General features: G+C 37.3%; 1 protein-coding gene across 4 annotated transcripts in view; it reads right to left on the minus strand.

Moving 5' to 3' along the window:
- Positions 1–1,334: 1,334 nt before the first annotated feature.
- SLC38A4 (solute carrier family 38 member 4) overlaps positions 1,335–17,132 on the minus strand; it is a 72,520-nt gene continuing 56,722 nt past the window's right edge. For all 4 annotated transcript variants that reach the window (XM_050923741.1, XM_050923731.1, XM_050923722.1 and 1 more), the window contains 10 exons: positions 16,585–16,666; positions 16,401–16,483; positions 16,231–16,289; positions 15,545–15,820; positions 15,344–15,423; positions 14,150–14,250; positions 13,135–13,259; positions 10,465–10,609; positions 9,115–9,212; positions 1,335–4,817 (listed from right to left, as the gene is read on the minus strand). In XM_050923741.1, the coding sequence (XP_050779698.1) occupies positions 4,716–4,817; positions 9,115–9,212; positions 10,465–10,609; positions 13,135–13,259; positions 14,150–14,250; positions 15,344–15,423; positions 15,545–15,820; positions 16,231–16,289; positions 16,401–16,483; positions 16,585–16,666 (1,151 nt within the window). In that variant the 3' untranslated portion in view covers positions 1,335–4,715. The remainder of the gene's footprint in view (positions 4,818–9,114; positions 9,213–10,464; positions 10,610–13,134; positions 13,260–14,149; positions 14,251–15,343; positions 15,424–15,544; positions 15,821–16,230; positions 16,290–16,400; positions 16,484–16,584; positions 16,667–17,132) is intronic.

The following is a 17,132-nucleotide window of genomic DNA, read 5'->3' on the forward strand; positions in this document are numbered from 1 at the left end:
AATGCATTGAGGACATTGAGGGCTTCTGTGCCTGCCATTGTTAGGAGAAGAGCAATCTTTTGCTCATGCCCAAATTGATTTGCCCCAGCGTCGTTCATATACAGCTTAAATTGGAGAACTTACTCTACAGCACGCACTGTAGCACAGCTACAGGAAGTTGGAGAAGCAGGGATCTGTGTCTGCTATTCCTTGCTAGCATTGTGTTAAAAGCCATTTGTCATGGTTGAGTCTGAAGATCTGGTGCTTCTGTTCCAACAGTTTGTATGGAGAAACATATTTTGGGCTATGTTCTTCCTCAGACAAACATGCGTGTCAAAAAGAAAGGCTAGCAGCAAATAACATTTTAAAACTCCAGCTCGAATTTAAAGTTTTTAAACAGAAAATTACCATATGCTATCGACTCCAAATAGCTACTATATTTTGGATATCCCAGTAAGTATCCTGGATGACTCTATCATCGAGCACATAACGCATGTAATATACATGCATATAGTCACACAACCTTTTCTAGGTGCTAACTTCTCTTTGCAGTGTAGAAACTGCACAGATCTATGAACAGATGCAAAAGTGGGGATTGTGAAGAAGTTATTTTATGAAGGAGGTGGCACTGTTTGCTACCTTTTTGGTTTGTAATATATGTGGAGATATAAATCTCTCAGGAGAGGGCTGAATTTTTAAGGTTTTAGTGATGCCCCTATGTGCAAATCCATCTGACCATCAGAGTTTGTAATGCATGCTGGAAATACTGTAGGTAAGGAAGCAAACCTGGCAGATTTCTATCTACTAGAGTAATCTTTATTTAATATGAATAGCCCATTAACTTTTAAAAACTTGTATTCAAGCCTTGATTCTCGGAATTTAAATGATCCGTAAGTTTCATTCTATTCAAAAAGAAGCAATATCACCCAATGTTATTAATCACATGAGATCATCTGTCTAGTTGAGTAAGTTCAGCATTCCTGATTCCATCTGGATAATCAGAGTCTGACTTTTATTTCTGAGCGCCGTGAGCACTTAAGAGAGAGAGATAAATAAAGCATGTGCAAGAAGCAAAATCAGCAGTCAGAGCAATTTCCCTGAGGTGGCTTAGACGTGAAGGTAGACAACATCTCTAGCTGAGTGACACATACCCGGAGCCTGATATTAAAGTATAATGACACAGTGATCCAGTAGGCAAGGCAGTAATATTCTCTATGGGGGATGCAGAGGAAAGAAAGGGCAGTAGCAGCCAGAGTGCTGCAAACAAGAGTAGAAGGCAGAATTTTCCCAAAGCCTGATATAAAAGAAGAAGAATAGAGGCTTTTAATGTGAGAAGGGTATTTTAATATTATTTATTATTGGATAACAGCTTGAGCTGGTAGTTCAAGGAAAAATTGTTTAGTTTCAGTCTCCAAACGCTCCACAAGAGGACAAGTCACGGTAGGCGGCATGGTTATGCTACTGCATTGGATGTTCAGTCACACAATCCATTGGGTTAACTAAGCAGAGAAAGTAAATAAATGATCAACCTTGTATGTGCATCCCAAAGGCCAATAAAGTCATAAATATTTTTTGTATACTATTAGCGGCACAAAGATTCAGTTAAATATATGCCCAAGATTTTAAAAAATGATTAGTGATTTGGGGTGCCCAAAGTGAGACACCTGAAAGAAGCCTCATTTTCAGAAAGTGTTAAGCTACCCAAAATCAGGCCACTTTAAGGCGTCTCAGTTGGACACTCAAAATCATTAGTCAAAATCATAGTCTTTTTTGAAAAGCATGGCCTGTGATTTTGATATAATAATACTGTACACTTATATGGTGCCTTTCATCCAAATATCTCAAAGCACTTATCAACAGTTACTAAGTATTATTCTTATTTTACATATGGAGGAAACTGATAAATAGCGAAGTTAATTGACTTCCCCAAGGTCACCTAGCAGCACAGTGGAAGAATTAGGAATAGATCCCAAGTTTCCTGACCTCCAGGCTGCTGCTCTAACCACTAGAGAGTGCTGCTTCTAGCTTTGCTCTTTGCCTCATTTAAAAAAACAAACCAGATCATACCAACTTAAAAAAAATCAGCAGTCTTTTTGAAAAGTTAATTTATTATGCACCAGTATACATTTTTGTCATAAAAATCCTCCCAAGGCCTAAATATTACAAAATGAACAAGAAAATTCAACTTCAGCCATCCCCAAGAGATGGTAAATAAATTAGTATATAATGCTATGCTTATCCCGCAATATGTGTGGCAGCTAACTCTGCATATAGTGGGAAATATGCTGTAGCTGTAAAGTTTGACATTTTATAATGAATTTGAAAACTGTTTCTGAACACAGTTATGGCAGGTTCAAGTTAACCACTCATTTTTCATGTGAAACCAAATACTGTCATGCAGTGAAAAGGCGGCAGATTGCACTATTTCCCTATAGTTTTTCTAGTTGTATCTTTACTGCAGTTCTATTTCAGGAGAGTTAGATTAAATGATTACCAAATATCTGAATGCATTTCCAAGTCGTCGATGAGCAGTCCCTCCAAAACCAAAACACAATTATAATTCAATGCTGCAGTCCTTCTACATGCATAATTTTGACTGATGTCAACAGGAATTTTGCATGTGTGAAAGGATTATAGCATCAGACACTGATGTTGAAGATGGTCTGTATCAGTGCAATGCACTCCCTTGTTTGTATTAATCCCCTTAAAGATCCTAACCAAAATAATATTGCATTTTTTTCTTAATAATGAATACATACATAGAAATGTGCTCCAGAATACCAAGGTTACAGTACTTTTATATAAGAATAAAATAGTACACAAAAAGATATAACTCAATTGGGACCATTTCTTTGAGACATTAATAGCTCTGTGTGTGTGCACACACAGACACAGTCAATTCTAGAACAAACTAAATACGTTAGTCAGACAAACCATAACTCTGCATGGCTTTACTAATTAATACATGGCTGAATACACCATAGTTTTTAATTTTCAAATTTAAACAATTGGCTGAATTGTCCCCTAACTTGTCTAATCCCACTGAAATCAGTGGGCCTGATTCTCCACTCAGTCACATTTTATGTCAATCTAATCTGATTCCACTGACTTGATTTGCACTGGTAAGAATGGAGAGATCGTGTGGTCTGAATTAGATCAGAACTTACCCCAGATGTCATTAAGTAAACGGCCAGAGCCCCTAAGCTAGTGAGTGCTAACTAACCACCCATGTATGTAATATGTAACTTCTCTTTGTTTTGCCTAGAATGATAAACTTGCTCTTGAATTAATACCTTTTCCTTTGTATTGAATTATATAGCTTAATTGTATATGTTGACTTAATGCTAATGCATACATATGCAAGCTAAAATATAACAACAGTAGAAACTACCTAGTTTTGTAATCTAGGGCAAAAATACAGAATTGTATAGCATATATTGACAATTCTTAGAACAGGGGCCTGAATTCTTGCAATTTTTTTATGATACTGTAGTAAACATTAGAGTGTCTTGTTACACAGGTAACAGCTTGGGCTTTCACCGGTATCTGTCAAGCACTGATACATAAAAATGAACTTTTTACAGACTCAACAACCCAATCTGTTTTCTTCAAAATAGTATAAAGTTTGTGGCTATAAAAACAAAGAACTACACATACAAAAAAATCAAAAATAATGTACCATACATTAACATTCTGATAGGTAGAGAAAAAGAATATATACATAAATATATATAGTAAATCACAGTTTCCTGCACTGAACACATCAAATAAAAATGTATCAAACAATACTGGGTGGTGTGCTTTCACATGCCTTGTGGTCTCCTTAAATCTCTGAGTTATAATGGAAGACGAGTTTATTGACAGAATACAACTTGTTCAGTGACCCAAATTCACACCTGTTTACAAAAAAACCCAAACCCCACACCAGAACCACCTGCAGCTCCCAGCACAGATATATATAATAACAGAACAATAGCTATGTAGAAGTCTTATTTAAATACAGACCCCGGCCCTGCAACTGGATCTATGCAGGTGGAACCCTGCCTTATAGGGCAGTCACATCCGTGCAAGAGTCTGCTCACTCAGATCTGATTGTAGGACTGGGGCCCATGTTGGCATGTTTTCTTGCTTTATTTTGAATGAGGGTTTAACAGCTGTAACACACCTGATGACTGACAGTACAGGTAACAACAAATTTAACAATCAGCTTTGTTGACTGGTTGGTCAAAGTTGTCATCCTCCTGACTTGAAAGAACAGTGATACTTAGATTTCAGACCACCTAGGTAGTTCCGGGCCTTTCTCTTACCTTCTGCCCTGCTTTTAAGCTATATCCATGTATTTCAGTTATAAAAAGGCACTAGCTGATTTTTTGGACACTGCTTTGTTTTCCAGTACTCTAGGAACTGTAGTTATCAAAATAATGGGGAAAAAAAATCGATGTTTGAAGACTATATGCACAATTACCCTTATTGTGCTTTTGGGAAAAAATTCACAACACACGTTTTAGTATAACCCGGCTAGAAATGTTCAGCACAGGTGTTTAAAGTATAAATAACTATCCCTTGAAAGAAGGATGATTTAGTATTCCATAGGTTCTAGTGGCATTACTAGTCACAGTCTTTGGAATCTTGCAATTATTAGCTAGGAATAACACTCCCATCTAGGTGTCAAGAGTCTTTTGGAGCATGGTATCCAAGCATTTCCTGTCTGAGACGTACTTTCACGGCTGCACAGGTTAGTGATGTTTGGAACTTGAAGAGTGGTAAATCCAGTCCAATGCAATTAGAGTCATGCTTCCGACCATAAAGATTATGCCAACTATGAGAAATATCAGAGCCTGCAGTTGGGGGAAAAAATCATATTAATATGGAAAATATGTTAAGTCACAGAATAATTCTACTGAAATCACATTCTATATCTGTCCCCTACTAGGGGCTTGAACCTATGAAGTTCTACTTGCATGAGCAATCTTTGATAGTTCCTCAAGGTACTATCCTCCGGATCGGCGGGTAGTGATCGATCTATCGGGGATTGATTTATCACGTGTAGTATAGATGTGATAAATCGATCCCCGATTGCTCTCCCATCAACTGCTGAACTCCAGCTCAGCGAGAGGTGGAAGCAAAGTTGAAGGGGGAGTGACGGCCATCGATCCCACGCTGCAAGGACGCAAAGTAAGTGATTCTAAGTCGATCTAAGATACGTTGACTTCAGCTACGCTATTCTCGTAGCTGAGTTGAGTATCTTAGATCGATTCCCTCCCCCCCTGCCAGTGTAGACCAGACCTCAGTGAACCTATCTGGGTGAAAGTTACTTCTGTATAGAGGGCCAGCATGAAGCCAGTTCACAATTTAAGTGCCTCTGCACAGGGGTGAATGTCACCATATGTGAGCAAGGCTTTGCAGAATGGGCCCTAAACAACTACTTGCTAGTATTTACTTGCTTCATTAGTATGAACACTAATATGATTTATGTATCTTCTGGTTTTGTTTTACCTTTAAAAATGGCCACACATGGTCGGATAGCAAGAACAGCTTCTGATAGTAAGCCCTTATGCCTTGATTCAGGAAAGCACATATGAATGTGCTTCAGTCCATCCCTATTCAGGATAGCACTATGTACGTGCTTAAATTTAATTATGTAGTTAAGTCCCAGTGACTTCAATGGGACTTACATTCTCAGATTCTGAATTGGGACCTTTAATGAGCATAATTTTAGGACATTCCAACTCCTGCCACAAAAATTAACATTGTATTCAATCTAAGTGAAGGATGATAAATTCTGAATGTTGCAGACACAAAGAGAAACACCAGTGAATAGACACAACTTTGCTCCAAAAATCTGCAAAAATATATCTTACATAGTAATGTAGTTATTTAAATGTTTATTCTTTTTATCTATTTAATATGTATAGATTAAACTTTTTCCATGTTAAATATTTCAAATAATTATATTTCTGTATATATTATCAAAATCTTTTCTGATTAATTTTCAATCTATACTTTCCCAAAAGATACTTGTTTAAAGAAATTATAGATGTTGATAGAATATTAGGGTTGGAAGGGACCTCAGGAGGTTGTCTAGTCCAACCCCCTGCTCAAGGCAGGGCCAGTTCTCAGATTTTTACCCTCAGTTCCCCAAATGGCCCCCTCAGGGATTAAACTCACAATGCTGGGTTTAGCAGGCCAATGCTCAAGCCACTGAGCTATCCCTCCCCTCTCCATGGGAAAAGAAGACATTGATATCACTGGCTAGAGCCTAGCATGATATGGATACCTGCTGTGGATATATATGCCATGTCTCCTGTATGTTTACTAACCTACCTCAAGTAGGATCTTAAATACCTCTATTAATCAGCGTTACAATATCCCTGTTAACTGTGACGTATAATCTCCCTTCTAGTCCACTGCTCACTACTTCTGTGAGAGACAGTCACTTGTTCTAAAGTATGTGGCAGTTGTGTGCTATGTCTAGATGTTAATTAGGGACTGTTTGAAATGAATAAATGCCTTTTACATGTGGTTTAAAACAAATGTTAATGCAGCCACACATTGCCATTTAGCCCATCACAAAATGATTGTCCATTTAATGTTTCTCAAACAGGTGCCTGTACCAGTTTACAAAGGTAACTTCCACTATGCTATGAATAGATAGATGCAGTTTTAACACAAGTAGCATTGGTACAGGAGGGTCCCATGTACTGTCCTACCAGTCCTCCTTATGCCTACACTGATTATTTCTTCTAGCAGAAAAGGTCAGAGACAGACTCATGCATATACAGCTTACAATCTAGTCAAGTTTGCATGCTTGATTATTCGCCACTCTGGAGCAGATGCTGCAGTGATAAATCTTGTTCTGTTCTAATTTTATGATGCTTATCTAAAGCCAAACTAAAATAATTTCATTTATAATGTCTAGTTCTACCCCAGCCCAGCCAGGATTCCAGCAGCCAAACATTGCTTCTTCACTAACCATGTTGCAGGTATTCGCATTGCAATGTGGGTAACATTGTGAGCTACACCTTGCCTTCAGCTTGTACATTAGACTCTCAAAAATATGAATAGAAGCACTATGCCCAGATTAGGAGCAATACATGAGCCCTCTATTTTTAAAATAATACAGGGTATGCAAATACTGCAAAAAAAAAAGTGTTCTTAACTCGGATTAAAATAGCAGTGATGACAAGACAACTTGGCTTTTAACTTGGATTTGCAGCTCAAGGTAAAGCCAATAGAGAAGCCTGGGGTTGCTAACCTGAGTTGAAAGTTGCTATGTCTTCACTGGAATTTTAACCCAGGTTAAGACTACATCTTTTCTTTTTCCTGCAGTGTAGGCATACCCTAAGGGTGAAATCTCAGCCCTATTGAAGTCAATGGGAATTTTGCCCTTGACTTCAATAGGATTTCATCTTTTGTTAATATATTTTGTACATTCTCCAGAGCTGTTTTCTCTTTATCCTGCACTGGTCAGCATCCCCAGTAGTGACTCCTTGTGGACATATGCTTAGAAATCTCCATAAAAAGATCTCTATTCTGGTGGCTGTGGCTAGCCACAAGAACTTGCTTCACTGACCAGTGCGTCTCTCCAGATGGCAAACAGCTCAGCACAGCTCCAAGTGGCTGTTTGAGACATGTGGTAGGGCTTCTGAAGTAATATCGCAGCAGTGCTGATGTACTATCATCCAGCATTAAATGGGCAAATTCTGACCCCAATCCAGTTTTTAAATGGGGGTGGGGAGGAGGACATCCAATTAACTTGACACCAGAGCAGGTGGGGACACACAGGTAAACAGACAGCTCAGTAATAGTTGCCCACAAAGCAGTGTGAGATAGCAGCATTGCGTGCATGTGAACAATGGACTGAACTAATTTGATTTGCATTGAACTCAGTTCACTTTGAAGGAGAACTCCACAGTTTGCAATAAATGCGGATTTAGTGTGTTATAATTAGGCATGGCAGAATTCAATTTTTTTAAATATAATTTTGATGGATTATATCAGTTTATTTTTAAGCATTTTTGATTTTTGTTCATTTACATTTTTACAGTTGTGGGAAATTATGGGGGAATCACACAATGGCAGGGTGTCAGACAATAGTTACTTAATGATGGTAGATGTTGCGATTCAAAAAGTTAAAGCTTTATAACCATTAAAACACAAATTGTCAAAATATACAGAGCAAATATCTTTAAATCAAATGCTAATAAGTTCTTACGTGACATTTTTCTGACTTTGCCTATCTGTAAATTTCAGTTATTATTGATGGAAATTTTTTGTATAGTGGTTTGTGTGTGTGTATGGTGAAATTGATGTTCATTTGCATTTACCAATTAAGAGTCTAATCCAGGGGAGACCAACCTGTGGCTCCAGAGCCACATGCGGCTCTTCAGAGATTAATATGTGGCTCCTTGCATAGATGCTGACTCTGGGGCTGGAGCTAAAGACACTAACTGTCCAATGTGCCAGGGAGTGCTCACCGCTCACCCCCCTGCTCAGCCCCCATGCCACCACTTCCCCCTTCCCCTGCGCAAGCAAAACAAATGACTGAAGTGGGTGGGAGGCATAGGGAATGAGCGGGAGGTGCTGATTGGTAGGGCTGCTGGTGGGCAGGAGGCTCTGGTGGCTGGAGGGTGGGGAGCTGATGTAGGGGCTGCTGTCGTATTACTGTGGCTCTTTGGCAATTTACATTGGTAAATTCTGGCTCCTTCTCAGGCTCAGGTTGGCCATCTCTGACCTAATCCTTCCAAGCCTACTTACAATTAAGTGTGTCTTGTGTACACAAGCATTTTCAAACCGGATTCATTTTTCTTAATCTGGTTTAACCTCCCTGTATAAACAAGCCTGGCATTTCTCAAGAGCACTAATGTCCTGAATGCTAGTCAAGGACAGTAGGATTCCACTGCTCTTTTGAGGGACTTTAGAACCATCTGCTGGTCAGCTCCATCCCTTGTGTAAGAGCTAGTGTTGCAGCTCACAATACAGGGCAAAATCCCACAGACCTGATACTGGTTATTAATTCTAATGAAGCCAATTTGGGCTCATAATTGCAACAATCAATGTGAAACAAGAGCTAATTGTAACAAAATAAAACAAACAAAAAAAAACTCCTCTTGTAATTCCCCCTACTTTACTCACCCCAATCTTCTGGGCTGACCTCAAGGGTTCTTTCTTGACAAGCCGTAGATAGAAGGCAGCAGGAAGAATGAAAATCAACATTGTGGCAGCCGATGCACCTGGAGCAGAAACCATAATTGAGTTCTGGTTAATATGTGCAGCATTTTACAGAAAGTATACCTGGAGTGTTAGCTACAGGCTCAGCTATAGTTCAGGTTGTGCAAAGGTTTTCATTATAACATCATGTTTTCAGTTAGTCATAACTTTTTTACATGTTCACCTTTCAGACTGAAAAAAGTATCCCCTTTGGGAGCAAAGGATAGGGTATAGCAGTGTTATTATTTCTTTGAGAGGCATCATCTGCTTTTTTCCCATAACTATTTGACTTCAGAAACGAGCTGCATATCAGAGAGAGGCCAGTCACTTTGGACTGTCATGTTTTCCCCCTTTGTTTTTTAGAACAACTAAAAGACATTCTCTTTATCCTAATAAATTATCAACAATATAGCAGTTTTGTGGTATTTCCCTAAGTCTACATATTTCTGCCTTTGAAAATTACAAAAAGTCATACTCCTTTAAAAAGGTTACAGTAAACTGTGGGCTTGTGCTATGAATTCTATCAGATAGTTCAATTCAGATTATTTCAATGAGTAACAGTTCCCAAACTCTGGACAGGAAAGCTGTTCTTTTCATCCCTGGCAAGATTCTATCCACTGTGGTTTAACTTACTATACAATTATTCATATTTATTGTCATTGCATAGTAAGATTCATTCAGAGTAGAAAGTTTTCTAACCAATAATATAATAAAAAAGAGACATAAACTATATTGGCAATTCTGCTGAGTGACATAGACCTTCTTTACAGACCAGGAGTGGGTAAAAAACAAACAGTGAAAAGGAGACCAGTGCTATAAATGCAGGGGAGACTTCCTCCAGGAGTATTTGGATCTCCTGACTCCTCAGCCAACACTTTGAAACTGACAGAAAACAAGTGTGTGTGTGGTGGGGAGTCAGGGAGAGAAATCTTTTTCCTAATTCTTTTTTTTTTAATCCAAATTTGGAAATTCAATACATCTTGACCAGTTCTATAGATGGTGGAGTTTCTTAACTCTCAAAATTTGAAATGAAACTTCTTGACATTTTTTGTTCTCTGTGACTTATACAGGCTGCCAACTAAAGTCTGGTACCATTTAGTTTGGATGAGTCATTTTCAGGCTCTTTTTTTTCTTTTAACCCTTCCAGTGCAAAATCAGGAATAAGTGCACTGAAGATACTGCATTGTAAATGAGACAAAATTCACTTCCTATATATGAAAGTAAGGCATTTTGTTTTGATACAGATTAACAACTGAAAATATTCATGAAACTTACCAATGAATCCAAAGATGTCTTTAATAGCAGGCACAAAAATTACAAGTGTGTTAGTAAATGCAAGAATTACTGCTGCGATCAGGAAATGCCTTATCCAACTGAATGGCCTTTTGGGAAACAACAATGCGATGACTGATGAGCGGATCTGTAACAGGAAAAATAAAAGCAGAAGATAGTGGATTTTGCAACTCATTGCTCTTTTAAGATCTGTGCTAGTTTTCCAGTGGGAAATTTTAAACAAAAAATATATTTCAATTCATTTTCTTCCCTTAATGCAATCTCTTTTACCATATGGATGTAGTTTGAGGCTTGAGTTCACAGTTTATTACAGAAGCTCAAATATTTACCAGGTAGAAGACAAGGAAATAGGGTGTAAAAATTAGGGAGAAAAAAAATCTCTTCCACTAAAAGGTGCTGGTATCAGGAAAATACAAAGAATCCCATAACAAATACTGACTAGCAGAGGAAAAATGTATGTATGTATGTATGTATCAAATATAATCAGATGAGTTATTTTAGACCTGAACCTGATTCCACTGAATTCTGTGGGAGCTTTACCACTTACTTCAGTGGTAGCAAGATCAAACTGTAATTTATTTCCATTTTAAAATATATAACAAAATAAAAATTAAGCAGATATGATGATTATAACAGTCAAAACTGTATTTATAAGACTATAGAGAACAGATTTTCTTTGCTCATTGTGACTTCATCGCGGCTTTGAACATAGTTTCTTTGCTTTTGTACAAGCAGAGATAAGTAGGTAAAAGGTCAACAGCAAATCCATTTGGCAACAGCAGATAGTGTTACACTGCAATATTGCAAAGCGGTGAAGAGATCCTCAGGGTGGGAGTAGAACAGTATATGTTCATATACTTTTAAAAAACATATGCTCCAAATCATTCCCATCTTTTAAAATAACAGCTGATTCTGAACTAGTTGGGTAATTTAGTAGGAGTATGATTTTGTGTCAAACTTGGAGTCTTTACATTTTAAAAAAATATTGAGAGATCTGCATTTTAGAGTTTCAGGTCTAAGTGTTGTGAAGAGATAAGTGGGTTTAAAATAATAGATTTTGAATTTAATATTGAACAGCTTTAAAAATTCTAGGCCAGGCCCTCATGCTGATTTATACCAGCTAAAGCACTAGTCTCTTTCTCTCTACTCCGTTATGTGACATTTCCAGTATGTTATATCTGGCTATGTGGTTCCACTTCAAATGAAACCCATATTTAACTTTCATTGATGATTAACGTCATACAAAAGTAAATTTAAAAACTCTGATATGTGAAGTATAATTTTTTGTAAAAGAATAAAAATGCCAAATACTTCAAATAATTAAAGTTACAAATAATGTTCTCAAAATTAAAAATGTAGAGAAAAACTAATTGTTGGTGTAAATTTCATCATTCATTCTACACTGTTCATCTGAAGTAATACTTCAGTAATGCTGAGCTGGCTAGGCTGATTGGCCATATAGAATCATTCAGTACACTGGCTTTACAATATCTGACACTGCTTCTTTGGAGTTACCTTAATGGAGCACTTTATGACCGTGGAATCTAATTGCTAAAACTTTATTGGATAAAAATCTGGCAGATGTGGTTTTTTTTTAAGCAGTAATCAAAACGGTGTTGCCTTTTAGCCTATTTTCAACTGCAAAATGATCACCGTGGTTAATAGTTTAACTGTGAAAACAAAAATGATATTTACACCACAGCTTCAGGACTCAATCCAAGCTAGCTGAGTTGATCACTTTGTGTGTGTTTTATACTGGGGTTACACCGTAACCTCTCAAAGATATTTCTAAGGGCATATATTATATTACCTGAGCAGTTATCATTGCTTTTAAAAATACACATCAGTATGTCTGTAAACAATACCCATCAGGACTTATGATTCAAAATGTAACCTTGCTGTAATGCAAAGGCCATCATGCAGCAGTACTCTGAGAAACCCAGAACTGCTGAGAGGATCAGTCAGCTGCACAGGAGCTGCTAGAGCATGTGATGCAGACAGTTGGAGCTCGATCAATAACAGTGTTGGATTTGGTTCTGTATGGCGTCCCAGAAGCTAGTACATGCACTACTTCAAATATGAGCATAAAAAGTAAGGCTGTCGATTAAATGCAGTTAACTCGAGCAATTAACTAAAAAAAAATTAATTGTGATTAATCACAGTTTTAATCGCACTGTTAAACAATTATAGAATACTAATTTAAGTTTATTATAAATATTTTTGGACTCTTTTACATTTTCAAATATACTGATTTCAATTACAACACAGAATACGATGTGTACAGTGCTCACTTTATATTGTTATTTTTTATTACGAATATTTGTCCCAAGAAGGTGCTCAGGATCACTAACATGCCAGCCTAATTTTGCTAATCTTGTTAAATACAATATACAGGAGACCACAGATATACTTGGCAATAAGCCTTTGGCTTTGATATGCTTCAGTTTTTAAATGTTCAGCACTCCAAGTTGCTCGAAAGTGCAGCTGTTTGTCTCGGGTAAAATATAAATGAGAAAACAGAAAATGTCACAAAATCCGGGGGCTTAGTTCTTTTAAATGTTAAAGTATGACAAAATTAATGTAAAAATAGATAATTACAGTACATGTGTATCGGCTGCTCAGATTTAATCTTCAGAAGATATATTTACTTACAGGGAAAAGGACTATGGGCACAGTCAAGGTGACCGCTACAAGCACTGCCAGGCGAACCAGCAGAAGAGGGGTGTCGAAGGTGTACACTTTGGTGTATGTATGAAGTAATTCATCTTCAACTTCTCCTACAAAAGAAAATTAAAACAGGCTAAGCTCATACAGGCACAATCTATATTTTCAAAACTAAGATTTTATAACTTAGCAAGATGAAAGAGGGTGTGTCCCTGCAGTTGTGATCAGACACATGCTACTGATTAGACACAAAAAATGCAGTTTTGCTCAACATCAGTCCCTCTGTGGTAGAAATATTGGTGGTAATAACATTCAGCATTTATATAATGCGTCTCATTCAAGGATCTCAAATTACTTTACAAAATGTGCTATATAAGCCTCAGATGGGGAAACTGAGATACAGAGAGGCAAACTGACTTCCCCAAAGAGTGTAGAACTCCTGGCTTTCAGTCTGGCACTCTAGCCACTAGACTAAACTGCTTCTCTAAAAGGTACAGTGGACACTTATGTTTTGAAAATATTCCACATGCAGTAATTATGTGCAGCACTAACTGTTCCGTGCCATATGCTTCCATGACATAAGGGAGGAACTAATAAAGTAAAAAGCAGTGCAAGTTTAAGCTGAGTGCAGCAGCAGCAGTAACATATGGTCTACTACGTCTACAGACTAAGTTATACCCGGTAGTCCCTCCCTATGGCCTTTTGTACACTAGAATGTATTGCACGTGTTTTCAGGAAAGGTGAAGCTGCAACAGTGGTGTAACAGTGGTGTAAAAGCTAGAGACAGAAGTGCTCCATTGTATTGTGAAAACCTGCTGAGCATTAGAGTATCGCCAGCTTGGCTTCCTTTGGCCATGTGGAAAGTGTGACATCTACAGCTTCTTGTTTACTGAATGCTTGCAGTCATGACACACAGCTGTTCATTCTTACCAGCAGGTACTGATAACCTCTAAAAGAAGAGAGAAACTTTTACAGAGAATATGGCTTTGACTCACTGACTCACCGTAGAAGGTAAGATAACCAAAGACAGCAGCAAGCAGATACATGATCAGCATTCCAGCAATGGAGATGTTTGAAACATTCTGCATCCTCTTTCGTGACCGGCTGGGTAAGAAGGGAAGAATAACAATGTAAATAGTTTATAAAGTTTATATTGTATGTACCTTCTAGTGAAGTAACAGTCCAAGCTGTATTCTGCTAACATTGTCACTAGTTAGTGAATTCAAACCTAAATCAATGTTATAACAAACTGAAGTGGGTTTCAAAGCCCAGTATCACACTGTACAGAACAGCTCAGAACAATTTGTATACATTAAGGTTTTATATTCAATTGCTAACTTGATAGTGTTAAAATGTAAATGTATTATAACTATGTATTTATATAACATCAACTTCAGGCTGAGGCTTTTTAAGTAAAAATGTAGGTGCTAAAATATAAAAGCATTGTTCCTAACTCTAGGCCCCAAGCCTACCATTGGCTTTCCATGAACGCACACTTGTGTCAATGCAGAGCTTCACTGAGGATCAAGGACCAACAGAAGAATAGGTAAGGTCAATTCTTCTTTAAAATGCACGTCGTTAAATATTTTTACAAGAAAGTCCTGAATTAGGATTGGCTGGAAATGGGCATTAAGCATCCATAAGTTTACTTCCTCAAAACTCAACAATGCTAAAATATGGAGTAATGTAAACTGGCTAGCATGAACATGTGTGATAAATTACTGCATCTGATTGGCTGTAGCATAAATTTGAAAGAAATAATTACTGACTAATGAGAATTCAGTCAGACCGTATGAGAAGATCTTTGCTACATGATACAGTCTTTATTCCTGCAGCCAGATCCTGCAGGGCAGATCTTTGCACCAACCTAGAGTCAATGGGACGCTGAGAGATGTAAAGGTGAGCACTGACAGATACAGGTGCAGGACTGGAGCCTCACTCATGAAGATGTTTTTGATGTTCTGCAACACTTGAATTCATTACCATAATAGAAATGTTTCCAAATATTTCACTTCATTTCAAGGAATACCAAGATTTATGGTCCTTAAGGTAAGTACTGACAAAGGTAAACCTCAGGTCAGTAATCCTGATGTATGTTTTATCATCAATATCTGCTGTTCATGATCTGATAATTGCTACTGGGTTAACTATGGAAGTGTGTGACAATTGTTTTTAAAAGTAAAGTTAAGAGCCTTACTCTTTAAGTTCACTGTATATTGGTAGCACCTCAGGGTGACATACGAATGCAAATGCCAGGATGGGTATTGTATAGGCAGTCTGAAAAACAAAGGTGTTTAATATGAGTATTCACTACTGAATCATCTGAATTTATCGTGTTTGGCAGCGGTTTAGTTGTGGAATTAATGGCTATAGACAGATTCTGTGGAATCTCCCTTACCTGTGAGTTAAACACAAAATATTTGGGTTGGCACATGTCATCACTATCACTATGGGCTTCATATTCCACTCCACTTGTGTGTAGGGAGTCTTTTGCCTCCTCAAAATCCATGGTGTGCCCAGGTGTATTGTCCATCATGAAATTCACTCTAGAATTAACAGACTCATTTGGTAACATCACTAAGTGCATTGGAACTGAGTTGTTGTAGGTCCAGTTTCCAATACTATTTTCCAGGACAGGGAGAGGGCAAGGTATTTGAGATTTCTTGTAGATTACCTAGAATAAGAATAGAAAATGTCAACACAAGTCTATAGCTTTGAAAAGGTGGCTTCTATTTACACCCTTGACTGAAAACATTAGTGGCTGAAAACTTAATGTTTTAAGATGGCAAGTTGTGATTACTGCCCCTGCTTGGCTAGGAATTGATCATATCCTATTAGTTTTGTTACTCTGCCTCCACCTGTCTCATCCACCTGTTATGTTTTGCTTTTTAGACTGTAAGCTCTTTGGGATAGCGACTGTCACATACAGTGCCTAGCGCTATAGGGTTTTGACCAGGCTGGCCTCTAAACGCTAGTAATAATAACTAAGTACAGAGAAGACATCTAACATTTCTTAATTATTTACAGATTCTGTATTTCCTACTTTTGGTTATAGCTACTGATATATTTCATATAGTCACATACCACAGTGAGAAAGAAAACCATGCAGGTAAGTGAAAATCCACTTGTATAACCAAGGTAACCTTCAAAGAAAGAATAAAAAAATAAACATGCAGTTAAACCACACATAAATTCAGATGACTAATCAAGATAAGAAACAAAATAATATATTTTAAGTAAGGAAATAGTTTTACCTAAATTTTTTAGAAGGGAAAGTGGAAGAATAATTCCAACTGACACAAGTATAACGAGGTAGTTACCATTCAGGTACCATTCTCTAAAGAGGGGGAAAAACAAATCAAACCAATATTAATCATTTCTGCCAAGGTTAACTAGAATATTTTCATTGAAGTCATAAGTTGTGCAAAACAGACATACCCAGAATTCTCTTCAAGATGTAGAAATGCTCGGATTACTTCAGGAAGTTCATATTTAATAATAAAGAGGTAGCTTGACATTGCTGAAAAAACAGACATATCAGCTAAGTAAAGTAGAACAATATAATCCCAATGCAGGGTCATTACTATTAACATTCTTTAAAAAAATAAGAGAAACAACAAACTATATATTATTTTGAAAATGCAATATATACATTGATTTTAGTCAAACCTGCTTAACTCTGTGAACATGTAGATGAAAAGAACTACTGAGTCCAGTTTTCAGAATTGGGTGTCTAAGTTATGGTACCTAGACAGTTCTGTATTTTGGTGCTCAAATCACCATTTACCTACCATAAATGGCAGTGCGAATACACAGATGATAACTTGACAGTGCTACCTATTAATAAGGTAAGAGCCATATTCTGAACTAAACGTAGCTTTCAGCCCTAGAATGTGATATATTTATTATTGAATTAACAGTGCACTCGAGTTGCTGTTATTCTGAAATATACATTCTTACCCCATCTCTTTGTTTGCTATTGTAAA

This window comes from Gopherus flavomarginatus, chromosome 1 (assembly GCF_025201925.1).
Source record: "Gopherus flavomarginatus isolate rGopFla2 chromosome 1, rGopFla2.mat.asm, whole genome shotgun sequence".
Classification (NCBI taxonomy): Eukaryota; Metazoa; Chordata; order Testudines; family Testudinidae; genus Gopherus; species Gopherus flavomarginatus.